Consider the following 17,213-nt stretch of genomic DNA (forward strand, 5'->3'; position numbering starts at 1 on the left):
GTTTCAAAAGAGGTAATTTGGTAGTCTGACCAAACACAAGTATGGATAGAGGTGTCCTTTAAATTGGCTAAGATTATAGGGGTTGAAAAATGTAGTCCAGTCTCGCATAGCTGTTGTGGGGATGTGAGTAAAATATGTATTCTCTGGCACCAGAATTGTGGGCCCTCCAGGTGTCAATCAACTGGGGGTCACACAGTTTGGTGGTAAGAGACTTGGGGAATGATTTAGAGTGTGCTGTAGGTGCACTTCTATCCAGTGATGGGCTCGCCACCATATTAAACTCACCTCCTATTATCATTGTGGAGATTGGTATTTGTTGAGAAGCTCAAAAAAAGTAGCATAGAAAGAGGCAGAGGAGTCATTGGGCGCATATAAGCAAGCAATTGTGAGTTTGCAACCAAGTAGCGTACCTTTTACAATAACAAATCTGCTTTCTTCATCCTTACAGACTTGTTTGACTTCCATTGGAAATTAGTTATGAAGGAATATGGCAGCACCTCTGCTTTTAGAAGAATGCACCGTATAAAAAGATTGCCAATATGCCCGATGAAAAAATTTGGGCGGTAGAGATTAGAAAAATGTGTTTCCTGTATTAACAAATTTTTCGCTCCAAGGCGTTTATAATAAGCAAAGGCTTTACATCTTTTGTTAGGGGAGTTAACCCCTGTACTTTATGAGAGATACACTTAACCACTTAACAACCGGCCCATAGCCCAATGACGGCTACAGGGAGGTTGCTTAACTCTGGGAGGCCGTCATATGATATCCTCCCAGAATTCCGCACTGGAGTGCATCCATGACCGCCAGGTCCACAGGACCTGGTGCATCAAGGATCACGGTAAACGGCCGCTCATTGCAGCCGTTTACCACGTGATCACTCCGTCAAACGATGGAGTGATCACTTGTAAACAAACCAGCGTCATGTTATGATGTCGGTTCCTCCCTCCCCTCTGTGTACCGATCGGTACAGTGCGAGGGGAGAGATCGGTGTCAGCAGCGCTGTGGGCTGGTTCTGCAGTGCCCTCAGCGCTGCTCACTGACAATTAACCCCTCAATTCCCTGCCAGTACTCTGCAATACCCAGCAATGCCCTGCCAATACTCTGCAATACACTGCAAATACTGTGCAATACCCAGCAATGCCCTGCTAATACTCTGCAATACCCAGCAATGCCCTGCCAATACTCTGCAATACCCTGCCAATACTCTGCAATACCCAGCAATGCCCTGCCAATACTCTGCAATACCCAACAATACCCTGCCAATACTCTGTGATGTCCTGCCAATACTCTGCAATACCCAGCAATATTCTTTAATACCCAGAAATACTCTGCAATAGCCTGCAATACCCTGCCAATACTCTGCCATAAATTGCCATACCCAGCCATACTCGGTGATACCCTGCAATACCCAGCCATACTCTGCAATACCCAGCCATACTTGGTGATACCCTGCAATACCCAGCCATACTCTGAAATACCCAGCCATACTCGGTGATACTCTGCAATACCCAGCCATAGTCGGTGATACCCTGCAATACCCAGCCATAGTTGGTGATACCCTGCAATACCCAGCCATAGTCGGTGATACCCTGCAATACCCAGCCATAGTTGGTGATACCCTGCAATACCCAACCATAGTTGGTGATACCCTGCAATACCCATCCATAGTTGGTGATACTCTGCAATACCCAGCCATACTCGGCCATGCTCAGCCATACTCTGTGATACCCTGCAATACCCAGCCATACTCAGCCATACTCAGCCATACTCTGTGATACCCTGCAATACCCAGCCATACTCGGCCATGCTCAGCCATACTCTGTGATACCCTGCAATACCCAGCCATACTCAGCCATACTCTGTGATACCCTGCAATACCCAGCCATACTCGGCCATGCTCAGCCATACTCTGATACCCTGCAATGCCCAGCCATACTCGGTGATACCCTGCCATGCTCGGCCTCTGTATGTGGCCAGGCTGTGAAAATCTCACACGTGATATCGCTGTACTCAGGAGGAGTAGGAGAATCTATTTTGGGGTGTCATTTTTGATATGTACACGCTATGTGTTAGAAATATTGTATAAATGGACAATTTTGTGTTAAAAAAAAATAATGCATTTTAACCACTTCTCGCCCACTGGCCGTCATATGAAGTCCTTGACTTTTTGTGGAGATATCTGAATTTCAGCCGGCTATTCCCTACACCATAAGAATGTGTTCCACTGCTTAATCGTTCTTACAGGACGTGTGCTCGCACGCGGAAGCGAACGCATAAGTAAGTCCCACCCCCATATATGAAAACGGTTTTCAAACCACACATTGGAGGTATCGCTGTGAACGTTAGAATGAGGGCAATAATTATGGCTCTAGATCTCCTCTGTTACTCAAAACATGTAACCAGTAAAAAAAATTTAAAGCTTCGCCTATGGGGATTTTTAAGTAGCGACGTTTGGCGCCATTCCACGAGCGTGTGCAGTTTTGAAGGGTGACATGTTAGGTATCTATTTACTTGGCGTAACTTTACTGTTTTTTTTTTTTTTAAAGCACAAAACTGTTTTTTTTTTCAAAAAAAAGTGTTAGAAAAATTGCTGAGCAAATACCATGCAACATAAAAAGTTGCAACGACCATCATTGTATTCTCTAGGGTCTTTGCTAAAAAAAAAAAAACATATATAATGTTTTGGGGTTCTATGTAATTTTCTAGCAAATAAATGATGATTTTTACATGTAGGTGAGAAATGTCAGAATTGGACTGGGTGCTCCAGAACGCCTGATGGTGCTCCCTGCATGTTGGGCCTCTGTATGTGGCCACGTTGTGTAAAAGTCTCAAACATGTGGTTTTGCCATACTCAGGAGTAATAGCATAATGTGTTTTGGGGTGTAATTTGTGGTATGCATATGCTGTGTGTGAGAAATAACCTGATAATTTGTCAATTTTGTGGGAAAAAAAAAGGAAAAAAAAATTTTGATATTGCAAAGAATTGTGGGAAAAAATTACAATTTCAAAAAACTCATCATGCCTCTTATTAAATACTTTGGAATGTCTTCTTTCCAAAAAGGGGTCATTTGCGGGGTATTTGTACTTTTCTGGCATGTTAGGGTCTCAAGAAATGAGATCGGCCATCAGTTCTTCAGGTGTGATCAATTTTCAGCTTGTGGACTGTATAACTTTCACAAAGACCAAATAATATGCACCAATTTGTACTTATTTATACCAAAGATATGTAGTAGTATAAATTTTGGCCAAAATGTATGAAGAAAAATTACTAATCTACTAAATTTTATAACAGAAACAAAGAAAAATTCATTTTTTTACAGAATTTTCTGTATTTTTTCTTTTATAGCACAAAAAATAAAAAACCCAGCAGTGATTTTATACCACCAAAATAAAGCTCTATTTGTGTGAAAAAAAAGGACAAAAATTTCATATGGGTACAGTGTTCCATGACTGAGTAATAGTCTTGCAAAATGTGAGAGCACCGAAAGCTGAAAATTGGTCTGGTTTTTAAAGGAGTTTAAGTGCCCAGTGGTCAAGTGGTTAATGGCCATATGTCAACCCATAATAATAGCACCACAGGAAGGGGCGGAGGAGATGATACAGGAGTCAGAGCATATATATGTCCGAACAGGTGTGCCAATCATTTGCAGCAGGCAGTGCCACATCAGACAAACCAGGTGAGTAACCCAAAGTAGCAATCAAAACACATAGAGAAATCCATGGTACCAAATCTTTGTTATGCTGGTCATACACGGTTAGAATATCGTTCGGAAAAAACTTTTGCAAATTGTCAAATTTGTCGAACGTGCATGCGAGAACGCCAACATTGTATCAATAGATGTCACCCAATAGTCGACATATTAACGATCGTTAACAACATAAATAGTACAAGTGTCCTCAATCGATTATATAAGCAGCGGAAATTATGTAACAAGGATTCGACCTTTGAGAATCCTCCCACGGAAACCCGTGGTTAGATTGTAACATGCGCATGCGCTGTCGATTTTTCAAACTATTTTCGTTCGATTACACTACTAATCGTTCGAAAATCAATTGTTTTTCGGCACAAAATTTGCATTTCGAGAATCGATATGTAACCACTAACGTTTCGAATGTCAAACGATCGAGCGTAGCGGACGGTTTTCCGAATGATATTCTAACCGTGTATGGCCAGCTTTAAAGATGTAATCACTGAAGAAAACGACCATATAGAAAACAACTAGGATTAAAAATAGACATTAGTAGAATAACATTCAAAACTTGAAACTGGATAGTAATCCGATTGGGATTAGGAAGTTCAACACTTCCTGATAAAGGAAAATCGATACCGAGATGGCCATTATTTTTAATAACATACCAATAAGATGTTTAACCACTTGACTTCTGGAAGATTTACCCCCCTTCATGACCAGGCCATTTTTTGTGATACGGTACTGTGTTCTTTAACCACTTGCCGCCCACTATATAGCAATATGATGTCAGCAAAGTGGTTCTGTTATCCTGATCAGATGTCACATGACATGATCAGGATAGCAAGCCGCCACGGGGCGCGCAGAGCGTCGATCGGTGGTTCGTCGTGTCAGTCTTATTATCAGCACAGTCCACCCAGGACCCCCACTGATGGCCACCATTGATGACCACCAGGTATGCCACCCATGGCCACCAGGGATGCCAATCTGTGCCCACAAATGGTGCCTATCAGTGCTCATCACTAATGCCTACCAGTGCCTCCTTATCAGTGATGCCCAGCAGTGCCATCTATCAGTGTCCATCAGTTCCACCTATCAGTGCCTATCCATGCCCATCAGTGCCACCTATAAGTGCCCATCAGTGCCACCCATAAGTACCCATCAGTGGAGCCTTTCAGTGCCCATCTGTGACATCTATGAATGCCCATCAGTGCCCATCAGTGTTGCATATCAAAGCCCATCATCAGTGCCACCTCATCAGTGCCACTTCATTGGTGCCACCTCATCGGTGCCACCTCATCAGTGCCTATCTGTACCACCTTATCAGTGCCCACCAGTAAATGAGAAAATGTACTTTTTTACACAATTTTATAAAAGAAACGAGGAAAAACATTTATTTTTTCCAAATTTTCTGTCTTTTTTTATTTGTTTAGCAAAAAATTTAAACCCCACAGGTGATCAAATACCACCAAGAGAAATCTCTATTTATAATGCAAAAAAATTTTGTTTGGGTACATTGTAGCATGACTGCATTTAAACAGCGACAGAGCTGAAAGATGAAAATTGTCTTAGGCGGGAAGGGGGGAATTTCCCTGTATTGAAGTGGTTAACCGACAATTGTGTGGTTGTGCGACGCTGTACCCAAATACAATTTATGTACATTTTTTTCCAACAAACGGAGCTTTCTTTTGGTGGTATTTGATCACCTCTGCGGTTTTTATTTTTTGGGCTATAAATTAAAAAAGACAATTTTGAAAAAAAAAAAAAAATATATATATATATATATATATATAGATATATATATATATATATACTGTATCTTAGGTTCTGCTATAAAACACATCCAATAAAGAAAAAATAAAAAAATAAAATTCCTTCATATGTATTCTGCTACATGTTACATATATTGATTGGTTTACACGAACGGTATAGCATGTACAAACTATGGGATATATTTATGGAAGTTTTATTTGTATCTTTTTTTGATACTAGTAATGGTGGTGATCAGTGAGTTATAACTGCTGGAACAAGTGAAACTAATACAGTGATCAGTGCTAAAAATATACACTGTCACTGTACTAATGACACTGGCTGGTAAGGGGTTAAACATCAAAGGTGATCGAATGGCCAAGCCAGTGTTTTTGTGTACTGTGTTAGGTGCTTTTACTATGGTAAGAGATGGATTTTGTTCCCTACTTTAGAGGAACACAAAATCCATTCCTTGCTTCCTGTCAGAACTGAGATCTACCTTGTTTATGTAGGCAGATCTCAGTTCTGTGTGTATTACCGACGATCGTCGGTTGCCAGCAGACATCGAGTGGCTGTCACCCGCAGATCGGCTTTTGCTGTGAATGATCACAGCAGAAGGGGCCCGCTGGCAGGCACGCGCCCTCTACAGGTGCGTGCCCTCTGCAGGCGGAAGTGCAGAATTGCATATATATACATGATTCTGCACGGGAGAGCTGCCTTGTAGCAGTGAAACTGCTATGGAGCGGATGGCAAGTGGTCATTAGAATAAATTACAAAGTTTGTATACTGTAGAAAGCATACACACTGTATGTTCAATGTAAATTTACTGTGAAAAACATAACGAGTAATTCATTTGAAATTAAATTGACCTGCCTAGACTAAAGCAAAGATGCTGTTATACAGAATTTTCTGTAGTTGGCATTCTTTTGTATACTATTGCTACTGATAAATCTGGCTTTTCAAATATAGTTTATTGTGAAAAAATAAATGTAAAATGTGCAGCAATGTACAGAAATCTGTCAGTATTTATCTAATTGACCTGACTACGGGACCCTTTTTTCTTTTCTTGAAATTTTTCTAATTTTTCTCTTACCTTACTGAGGGTTTTACACACTCATCTCTCCATGCTCTCTTCTTCAGGTTATCTTAAAAGTGTATATTTTGACTACTTGTCAGGTAATCCTTCTTTCTCTTAACTTCTCTTAGTTGTATCCTATTGCCTCCCATTTGTCTCTCTAGATGTACCTTGTCTATGTTTGTATACACTGCACTTTTTTTTTTCTTCACCTGATATAGAGCCTACAAGGGAGCTGAACACTGTTGCTGAGGAAGAAGATGAAGCTTTCATTGCCACAAGTATGTCTCCCAGAATAGCATTTCATACCCCCCTGTCTTTTTATGAGTGTGGTTTCTGCATATTGGCATTCATTTTTTAACTTTTGCTTATTTACTTCTTTGATTACTTCTACATTTTTCTATTCTTTTCATGTCTCCATCTTCCTTTCAGAAAAAGCTGTCTCTTCTCAAGTATCTTCAAGATCTCCTCTCATTAGTCCCCCACCAGTCCCACCATTTCCTCCACTAATTAATAGTAAAGCTAAATCTCACAAGCATTTTCTTCCTGCAGCCAAAAAAGAGAGCATTAAACTATCGCCTGCTGATCCAAATGCCCACCGTAGTAATCAGAATGGAAATCAACTGTTAAGAAAATCTTTGGAGCCCAGTCATGGAAAAGCGACTGTACCAAGAAATAATCAGATGTGAGTCACCAGTAATATATTAATATTTCATTATAATATTTCATCTACTTTCAGTTTTCTTATAGCATCACTCCATTCTAAAGCTTCATGCAGATGCTGGATCATTACAAATCTTTGGCCAGCTCCCTGTTGTCCTGGCAAGCAGATGCAGGAATGTGTTCTGTCTTAGACCTCTCTTATCAAGACATGTGACATGTACCACAACCAGTGCAGAGAAAAGCAAGGGACATCTGGGATGAAAGACATTCCTGCATCTGCTAGCCAGAACAACAGGAAGCTGGCCAGGATCAGGTCCCTACACTTCATCGCACTCGTGGATTACCTCACCTTCATCCCTAGTCAAAGTATCTCCCTCCCACCAACCATGATACCTTTCCTCTTCCCCACCTTGCCCCCAATCACAGCATCTTCCTTCTATACCTTGCCTCTGGTTCACAGCACTTTCCAACCACCTTGCTCCCAAGTTATAATATCTTCTTTCTACCCATCTCACCCTGCAGCTTGCTGCATCTCCCTCCCACCCACCTCTCCCCCGACTCACAGCATAGTATTCTCATTCACCTTGCCCATTGGTTGTATTGCCTCTTTCCTACCCACCATGCCTACCAGTTGCAGTGTCTTCCTCTCCTCATCTCACTCCCCCACATGCAGCATCTCCCACCCACCTACTCCACCTCCCTTTTTATAACATATCCCTTCTACCCATCTCACTCCACAGTCACGACCTCTCCCTCCCACCCACCTTGCCTATAGAGAGCCTTGCTTCCAACCTTGTATCCCATTCACAGTATGTCCCTTTCATGCACATTTGCCCCTGTCTTACAGCATTATCTTTTCATTACACTCCCTCACACACAGTGCCTCCCTTTCACCCACCTACAGTGCCTCCCTTTCACCCACCTCACCTGCCGGCTTTCAGTGAACACCTTCCACCCATCTTTTCCCATGGTTTAGTGTCTCCCTCCATTGTCACCTGGTCACAGCTCCTCACACCCATACCACGCTTTGTTAACAGCACCTCTTCATAACCCACCTCGCCCTCTGTTAACAGTCTCCCTCTCCTAATCTCCTTGTCCCTCCCTCACAGTGTGTCTCTCCCACTCTTTTCTTCACCCACTCAGAGCACCTCCCTCATTCCCACCTATCTATCTTGACCCCTGCCTGTCTCCCATCCACCCCCCCCCCCCCCCGGCTCACAGTCCTCCCTCCCAACTACCCTTTCCCTTGCTGGTAGAGTCTCCTACCTAACCCTAGCACTCATCAGTATATTCTTTTTATCCACCTTACCATCTATTTGAAGCATCTCCCTCTCATTAACCTCACCATCTGCTCACAGTGTCTCTCTACCTTCCATCTCTTCCCCTGATCATAGCATCTCCCACATACCTTGTGACCAGGTAGCATCAACTCATTCCCACCCACCACCTTGCTCCCTGCCTTAGGCCCCTTTCAGACCTGCGGATCCATATTTTGCCATTCGCTTGCTCAGTGGGGATCACTCCAATGATCCCCGCTGAGCCAGCGGATGACAAGTCCCTCTCTGCACACTGTGTCAGAGAGACTGCTCTCCTCTATGGGGGGATGTGATATTTTCAGACCAGCTATCTGTTTTCATCCAAACCGCTGGACGGATGGAGAATAGAACATCCATCCATCTGGATTTTGCAGAGTGGATCAGGGCAGATCGGATGTCAGCGGACATGTCACCGCTGACATCTGCCGCTCCATAGAGATGTATGGAGTGACCATTCAGATCCGCCTGAAAAAAACTGACAGGCAGATCTGAGCGGTCCGCACATGTGGGAGGGGCAGTACTTTAAGGCTTACAACATCTCCCTTCCCTCTTTTTAACCACCTATCTCAGAGTATTTACTCTCACACACCTCACCCCCCCCCCCCCCCCCCCAGGCATGGCACATTTCTTCGTGACTGCTTCAGCCCCCAGCTCATAGTGCCTTTCTCCCAGCCACCAACCCAACCATCCCTGGATCACAAGGCCTCACTTCCACAACCTCCCTTATATCTACTCAACTCTTACCTGGCTCCACTCTGGTACTTGGCTCTACTTCACAAACTTACTCATTTTGTAAAGGATCTAGAGACTTTTGCTAGTCTTTTTTTGTGTGAACCTGTTTATTAAGCCATAAAACACAGTTGTATATGGGATTTTTTTTTCTCAAAGTACAAATACTCTTTATTTATACACCCTGTGCAAGTTACCAAAAATACACAGCATGCAAAATCATTGCTGTCAAAAAGCTGTGAAACTAGCCTAGGATTCACAGTTGCTTCAAAATAACAGAGCTCCACTCTTTGAGGACGTGTGGGTGTGTGCCACCTGGTCCATATATTTCTGGATCATATACATTTTTATCCATTGGTGTTCATTTGAGGCTTTGTCAATACTATCCCCTTGATGGAATTCAGCTCCCCCATTTTTCTTTGCATACACATAGCTGAAAAAGGTATTTGCTAAATGTGCCTGCTCTTTGTCCCCAGTTACCAACTCTGACTTATCTTGCCTACATGCTCAGACCTGACCTGTTTACTATTAATAGATTTGAAGATTTTTTTTGGTGTTTAGGCTTCATGTACACAGGACATTTTTACAACCTCTCCTGAACGATTCAACTTGACAGATAATAACCCACGTTTAAAGCATCCGTTTTGCCACGTTTACATGTGTTGCATTTGTCGGTGTTTGCATTTAGAAGCGTTTGAAAAAAAATACATTTCTTTTTCATTTTTGGATATTTTGAAAAAAAAAAAAAAGCCTGTAAAACGAAACACGGGTTACCGCATTTAGCCACGTTTTAAATTGGAAATGCCTCCAAACACAGCTTCTGAATGTATTTTTTTGGGTTACAAAAAAAGCCTCTAAACGCAATTGCCTAGAAACAACTATAAACAACCCTGTGTACATGTACTGATAAGATAGCATAGAGGAGAGTTCAGGAGCAGTTGAAAAAAATGCCCAACGTCCGTTTACCAGCAATGTGTACATGAGGCCTTATCCTGTACTCTTTCACAACCCCTTGTTTGTTTTGAATGTTTGTGGCCTTGCTTTTCTTTTTATATATTTTGTTATATTCTTTGTAACTTTCAGTTGATTATGGCTTTTTATAGGTTGTATGCAAGCCACATATATAGTGGGAATCTCCCATGCTCAAAATAATAATGAAAAATTATAACCAATGCTGCTACTTATAAACATAAATATCACAATCAATGAAAAATAAAATATATATACCAAAGTGCATATATAAGATAATTCACAGTAGCTCAACAATAACACCTAATTCATTCAGTGCTCAATGCAAAAATACAGTGAAAAAGAATATATATACATATTCTATGTGAAGAAAAAATAAATATTAAGAAGGTGAGCTGAGAGTGAGGCAGGTGAGCTGAGAAGATTTTTTGTTAAATTCTCACTCAGCTTACCACCTCTCTCATGTGGTATAGCTACAGTTGCTAGCTCAAGACCAATTGCTTTACTTCCAGCAAGCCAACATCTTTAAAGAGACACTGCAGTCTTCTCACATAATTTGTAATAAAAACATCTTTGTCATTCTGAACCACCAACCACTTTGCATATTATTTTATATATACTGTGATTCTGTACTTGCCAAATATGTTGAAGAAATCTCCCTCCCCTGAGTCTGGCTGCATCCATTTTAACTTTGGGCAGCTGAAGCTGCTGCCTGTTCACTTCCTGGGTTTGCACAGACACACAGAGGCAAACCTCCAGCTCTACAGCTCGCATTGGTCCTCTTATGACTCATCCTCCTCCCTTCCTGGCAAACTCTGAAGAGAGTGAGAGAGAGAGCTGTGCATGATGTCATAAGCCTAGGCTTATAAAATGTTTTACTATCTAAAGGTAAAACAACAAGGGCAGAAGACTTAATAGATGTAAAGTTGAAATAAATTACTGAAGTTCCACTTTAACCACTTTAGCCCCGGACCAATTTTCAGCCTAAGGACCAGAGGTCTTTTTACAATTTCGCACTGCACTGCTTTAACTGGTAATTGCGCGGTCATGCAATGTTGTACCCAAACAAAATTTGCGTCCTTTTCTTCCCACAAATAGAGCTTTCTTTTGATGGTATTTGATTGCCTCTGCGATTTTTATTATTTGCAATATAAATGGAAAAAGACCGAAAATTTTGAGAAAAAAATATATTTTCTACTTTTTGTTATAAGAAAAATCGAATAAACTCAATTTTAGTCATACATTTAGGGCAAAATTTATTCAGCCACATGTCTTTAGTAAAAAAAAATGTCAATAAGCGTATATTTATTGGTTTGCGCAAAAGTTATAGCGTCTACAAACTAGAGTACATTTTCTGGAATTTACGCAGCTTTTAATTTATGACTGCCTATCTCATTTCTTGAGGTGCTAAAATGGCAGGGCAGTACAACCCCCCCAAATGACCCCATTTTGGAAAGTAGACACCCCAAGGAAATTGCTGAGGGGCATGTTGAGCCCATTGAATATTTTTTTTTTTTTGTCCCAAGTGATTGAATAATGACAAAAAAAAAAATGTACAAAAGTTGTCACTAAATGATATATTGCTCACACATGCCATAGTTATATGTGACATTGCACCCCAAAATATATTCTGCTGCTTCTCCTGAGTACGGGGATACCACATATGTGGGACTTTTTGGGAGTCTAGCCGCGTACGGCACCCCGAAATCCAATCACTGCCTTCAGGATTTCTAAGGGTGCAAATTTTTGATTTCACTCCTCACTACCTATCACAGTTTCGAAGGCCATAAAAAGCCAAAATAACACAACCCCCCCCCCCCCCCAAATGACCCCATTTTGGAAAGTAGACACCCCAAGGAAATTGCTGAGGGGCATGTTGAGCCCATTGAATATTTTTATTTTATTTTTTGTCCCAAGTGATTGAATAATGGCACAAAAAAAAAAAGTTTACAAAAAGTTGTCACTAAATTATATATTGCTCACACATGCCATAGTTATATGTGGAATTGCACCCCAAAATATATTCTGCTGCTTCTCCTGAGTACGGAGATACCACATATGTGGGACTTTTTGGGAGTCTAGCTGCGTACGGCACCCCGAAAACCAATCACTGCCTTCAGGGTTTCTAAGGGTGCAAATTTTTGATTTCACTCCTCACTACCTATCACAGTTTCGAAGGCCATAAAATGCCAAAATAGCACAAACCCCCCCCCCCCCCCCCAAATGACCCCATTTTGGAAAGTAGACACCCCAAGCTATTTACTGAGAGGCATGTTGAGTCCATGAAATATTTTATATTTTGCCACAAGTTGCAGGAATATTATTATTTTATTTTTTTTGCACAAAGTTGTCACTAAATTATATATTGCTCACACATGCTATGGGCATAAGTCAAATTACACCCCAAAATAAATTTTGCTGCTTCTCCCGAGTACGGGGATACCACATGTGGGGGACTTTTTGGGAGCCTAGCCACGTACGGGCCCCCGAAAACCAAGCACTGCCTTCCGGATTTAAATATAAAACACTACCAAAAAAACTGTTAGCGATCGCAGGGATCAGGCCTGACTCTGCGAACGCTGCAGTTATGTGTTTAGTGTTTTGTAAGTGACAGTGATCGATCGATACTGCACTTGGGTGGGCTGGGCGGAGGGGCAAAACGCAGGTGCTAGCAGGTATCTGGGCTGATCCCGCTAACAATGCGTTTTTTTGGAACCCTAAACTGCTGGGGACACTAGTATAGATCTGATCAGATCAGATATTGATCTGTTCAGATTCTATACCACTACGGGAGGTGTTAGCGGTACTGGCACTAACCTAGCGCTGCCTGGGGCGATGCAGACCCTGACCCTAAAACCTAATTGATATCACCCGCTGGGTGATTAGGGGGTTAAACCTTTATTGGGTAATAAATGGTGGGTGCCCTGATGCTATAAAAAGCAAACTAACTAACCAGAGTCACCCGTAACACTTATACGGTGATCACTGGTGAAAGGGTTAACTAGGGGCAATCAGGGGGTTCAAATTTTTATTAGGTAGTATATGGGGGTCCCTGGCGCTATATAAAAACCTGACGGGGAACCTAAATAACTAACTGGCTAACCAGCATCACCAGTGACACTTATACAGTGATCGCTGGTGAAAGGGTTAACAAAGGGCAATCGGGGTTAAAACCATTATTGGGTAGTATATGGGGGTACCTAGCGCTATAAAAACCTGGGCCACCAGAGTAGAGGCACGATGCTCCACATCTGGTGGTCTTGCCCCTTACTCCAACCTTTCTGGAAATCTATACACGAATTGATCAAAGACATAACAACCTATGAATTACCTTATGACCCAGCTCAATTTCTACTACACCATACCACTTTGTCACAAGCTTCCTATCGTAAAACCATAATAGTCCACATGATCAACGCAGCCAAACAATGTGTACCAATACACTGGAAATCCCAGACACTCCCCTCTATTAAAGACTGGCTCCACAGGATGCACAGAATATCAGAAATGGAAGCATTAATCCACATATCCAGAGATACACCTGACAAATATAACACCAAATGGGCCTGCTGGAAATACTTTATAACTACACCCAAATTTGAAAGATTGCAAAAACATACAGGGTAATTCTTGAAACCACTAGTTAACCTTTGTCAATTATGGAGGGCCGCACCACGAACGCCCATCTGAATATGATCCCCTTCATTTTCATACGATTTTGAGACTTCTCGCTGTTCCATGCTTCAATCAATTTTTAATGTAGTCCACCACTTCGGCTCGTATATACTAAGGAGTCGCATCCTTACCACGGAGAGCAACGGTGGACAGATCCCCAGCTCCTCCCTACTCCGTTCCCATTTTCCCTCTGTCTTCCCCCCCCCAGCCCTCCCCGGCCAAGGGTACAATGTCATGTTCCACACCCTACTTACGGTCAATCCCCCTCCCTCCCCCCCCATTTCATCATTAGACGGATCCTGCCTCCTGAGCCCTGCTTATAGGGAGCCAGGACCGATTGATCCGCTCCCGAACCTGTTCGTATATTCCCTACCGGCAGGACCGTGAAATACAAACACAGATGTTACCTCACAGTGTTATACTTCTACTGTTACTGTCACACTACTATATATTGTCTTACGCATTATAGTGCATGCTTTATGTCGATGTGCCATGCCAGCTGTAACAGTTGTTTATCTCATGTTTCTTGTTATCATCCTTTATATTCAATAAAATTTGTTTGGAAAAAAAAAAAAAAAACCTGGCGGTGAACTTAAAAAAATAACTAGCTACCTAGCGACACTAGTGACACTAATGCAGCGATCAGAAAAATGATCGCTTAGTGACACTGGCAAAAGGGGGTGAAAGGGTTAACTAGGGGCAATCAGGGGGTTAAAACCATTATTGGGTAGTATATCGGGGTACCTAGCTCTATAAAAACCTGGCGGTGAACCTAAAAAAATAACTAGCTACCTAGCGACACTAGCGACACTAATGCAGCGATCAGAAAAATTATCGCTTAGTGACACTGGCAAAAGGGGGTGAAAGGGTTAATTAGGGGCAATCAGGGGGTTAAAACCATTATTGGGTAGTATATCGGGGTACCTAGCTCTATAAAAACCTGGCGGTGAACCTAAAAAAATAACTAGCTACCTAGCGACACTAGTGACACTAATGCAGCAATCAGAAAAATGATCGCTTAGTGACACTGGCAAAAGGGGATGAAAGGGTTAACTCTAGGGGCAATCAGGGGGTTAAACCTTTATTGGGGGGTGGTAGGGGGCTACCCTGGACCTAACACTAACTGCCCTAACACTTTTTACTTTTACAACTGACACTGAATGAAGTGATCAGAAAATAAATGATCACTGCAATCAGTGACACTGTGACTGGGAGGGGGAGGGGGGGCGGGGGGCGATGGGGGGGGGGGGTTTGTGTACCTATGTGTGCCTACATGTCAGTGTAGTGTTTGGTGCACTTACTTTTAGTCTTCTCCTTGTAGTCCGGTCTAAAAGACCGCCCCGAGGAGAATGACATCACTTCCTCCCTACCTGTGTATACAATACACAGTGGGAGGAAGCTTCTCATTCGCCAGGAGCGATCGAGAGGGGATGGCCAGAAACGAACGGCCATCCCCTCATCCCGGATCGCTCCTGAAGCGAAACGTACCGCCGCATCCAGCGGGAGGGGGTCCGATCGGACCCCCCACCCGCTGGAAGGCAAGCACGTACATGTACGTGCTTGTGCCTGTACATGCCATTGTTATGACGTACAATGGCATGCGGCGGTCGTTAAGTGGTTAAAGTTCTCCTGGAAGGAGAGATTTCTGTTGCATTCAGGTCCTTGGGGACTAAGTCCAGTGGAAACAGACAGCTTCACACCATCCTCCTAGGGCCTAACCAAGATGACCATGTCACAGAATGGTAAAAAAAATATGTAAAAACCCCTAATTCACATCACCAGGTCCAGACTCCTGTTAATTGGCTGATTTGCTAAATGTTCACTACACAGATTGTCAATGCTGCTAATACACTGTGCATATTTTATTTTTATTTATTTATTTATTTTTTCTTTATTTTTACCACATAAGTGAATTCCATTTGTTACAAAAGGACCCAAATCAGCTTACCGCTCAGAATCCCTCGTCCATCTTCACATCATTGTGGCAGTTTATCTTACCCCCTTTTTTTTTTTTTATAGATTAGTACATGCAATTAATTATATTTTCCATATTATATCATATAATATTCTATTACATATCTCTTGTATCTTTAATTTAGTCCCCCTCGTTCCATCCCCAGTTTATACCCCCCAACTAACCAACCATCCCTCCCAACTCCCCCCCCCCTACTAACCCCGTAGACCACCACTAGGTTTTTCTGTTCCAAGCTAACTACCGACCCGTGTATGTCTTATACCCTTAGCCTTTCAGATATGTATAATTTTATTTTGAAATCTTGCCAACTCTTCAATTTCTGAATGATTTGATTATTACTCTTCGCCTCCAGACTGCAACCTATAAGTCTCTTCAACAGCATCCACCCACTCCCATATTGCGGGTGCCTCTAACGCCCGCCAATTTTTGGGGATTAGTTTTTTACCGGCATTCAATAGGTGCGTAACTATTGTCTCCTTATACTGTTTAACCCCACCCTGTATACCATGGAATAGTACTACCCAGGGATCAGTAACCACCGAAATTTTAGTTATCTCTTTGATATATGATAACATTTTATTCCAATATTTTTTAATCTTCGAGCATCCCCACCACAGGTGAGCCATGGTGCCCGCCTCTTTGCACCCGCGCCAACACTCCCTTGAACTATCTGGGTGGATTTTACGGTTCCGGTCGGGGGTATAATACCACCTTGCCAAACATTTATAACTCGTCTCTGCCGTCTTTGAGTCTGCGGCCGAACCATGGACCAATTTAAGCATTTTACCTACCGTTATATTATCCTTACGTGATCCTAATTCCCTTTCCCATCTTCTGACGAATGGAGGGACACCCGGCCCTCCCGCCGACAGCAACAGCTTATACCACCTTGAAACGATCCCCTTGGGATTCTTTGTTATACATAGCTGTTCTAGGGGGGTTAATTCTCCCCCAGTTCGAATAGGCTGTGGTAGCTTTTTTATAAAAAGGGAGGGCTGTGTGTACCTCCACTCATCTATAACCATCATATCTGTTTTTTGCTTTATTTCATGTAGAGGTGCTAAAACTCCATCACTAATTACATCTTTTAACTGTGTTTCTACCTTCACCCAGTTGCCTCCCATCTCTTTACAACCTAGTAAGAAATATTAATTTTCCTTTAGTTCTATAAGAGGTGAGTTGTATTTCCCATTTATTTGCCTATAAATCTTATCCCAAATCCTAAATGTGTTGTGTGTTATACTGTTTCCGTCAAGGGCCACTGTCCTCTTATGGGGGGTTCCAAATTTGTTTTCCTAATTGTGCCTTACAACTACCGTGCTCAAGATTTACCCACCTTTTTTCCGTGTTATCCCTTTTGGTCCATTTGGTCA

At 42.2% G+C, this 17,213-nt stretch overlaps 1 protein-coding gene across 7 annotated transcripts in view; it reads left to right on the top strand.

Moving 5' to 3' along the window:
- EHBP1L1 (EH domain binding protein 1 like 1) overlaps nucleotides 1-17,213 on the top strand; it is a 1,032,390-nt gene that overhangs the window by 646,036 nt on the left and 369,141 nt on the right. For 4 of the 7 annotated variants that reach the window (XM_077456944.1, XM_077456900.1, XM_077456951.1 and 1 more), the window contains 3 exons: nucleotides 6,579-6,614; nucleotides 6,735-6,794; nucleotides 6,946-7,198. In XM_077456944.1, coding sequence (XP_077313070.1) covers nucleotides 6,579-6,614; nucleotides 6,735-6,794; nucleotides 6,946-7,198 — 349 coding nt within the window. The remainder of the gene's footprint in view (nucleotides 1-6,578; nucleotides 6,615-6,734; nucleotides 6,795-6,945; nucleotides 7,199-17,213) is intronic. The other 3 variants (XM_077456917.1, XM_077456908.1, XM_077456927.1) reach the window with 3 other exon arrangements.

Source organism: Lithobates pipiens, unplaced genomic scaffold (assembly GCF_037356315.1).
Source record: "Lithobates pipiens isolate NorthernLeopardFrog02 unplaced genomic scaffold, aLitPip1_a1.2 Scaffold_10, whole genome shotgun sequence".
Lineage (NCBI taxonomy): Eukaryota > Metazoa > Chordata > Amphibia > Anura > Ranidae > Lithobates > Lithobates pipiens.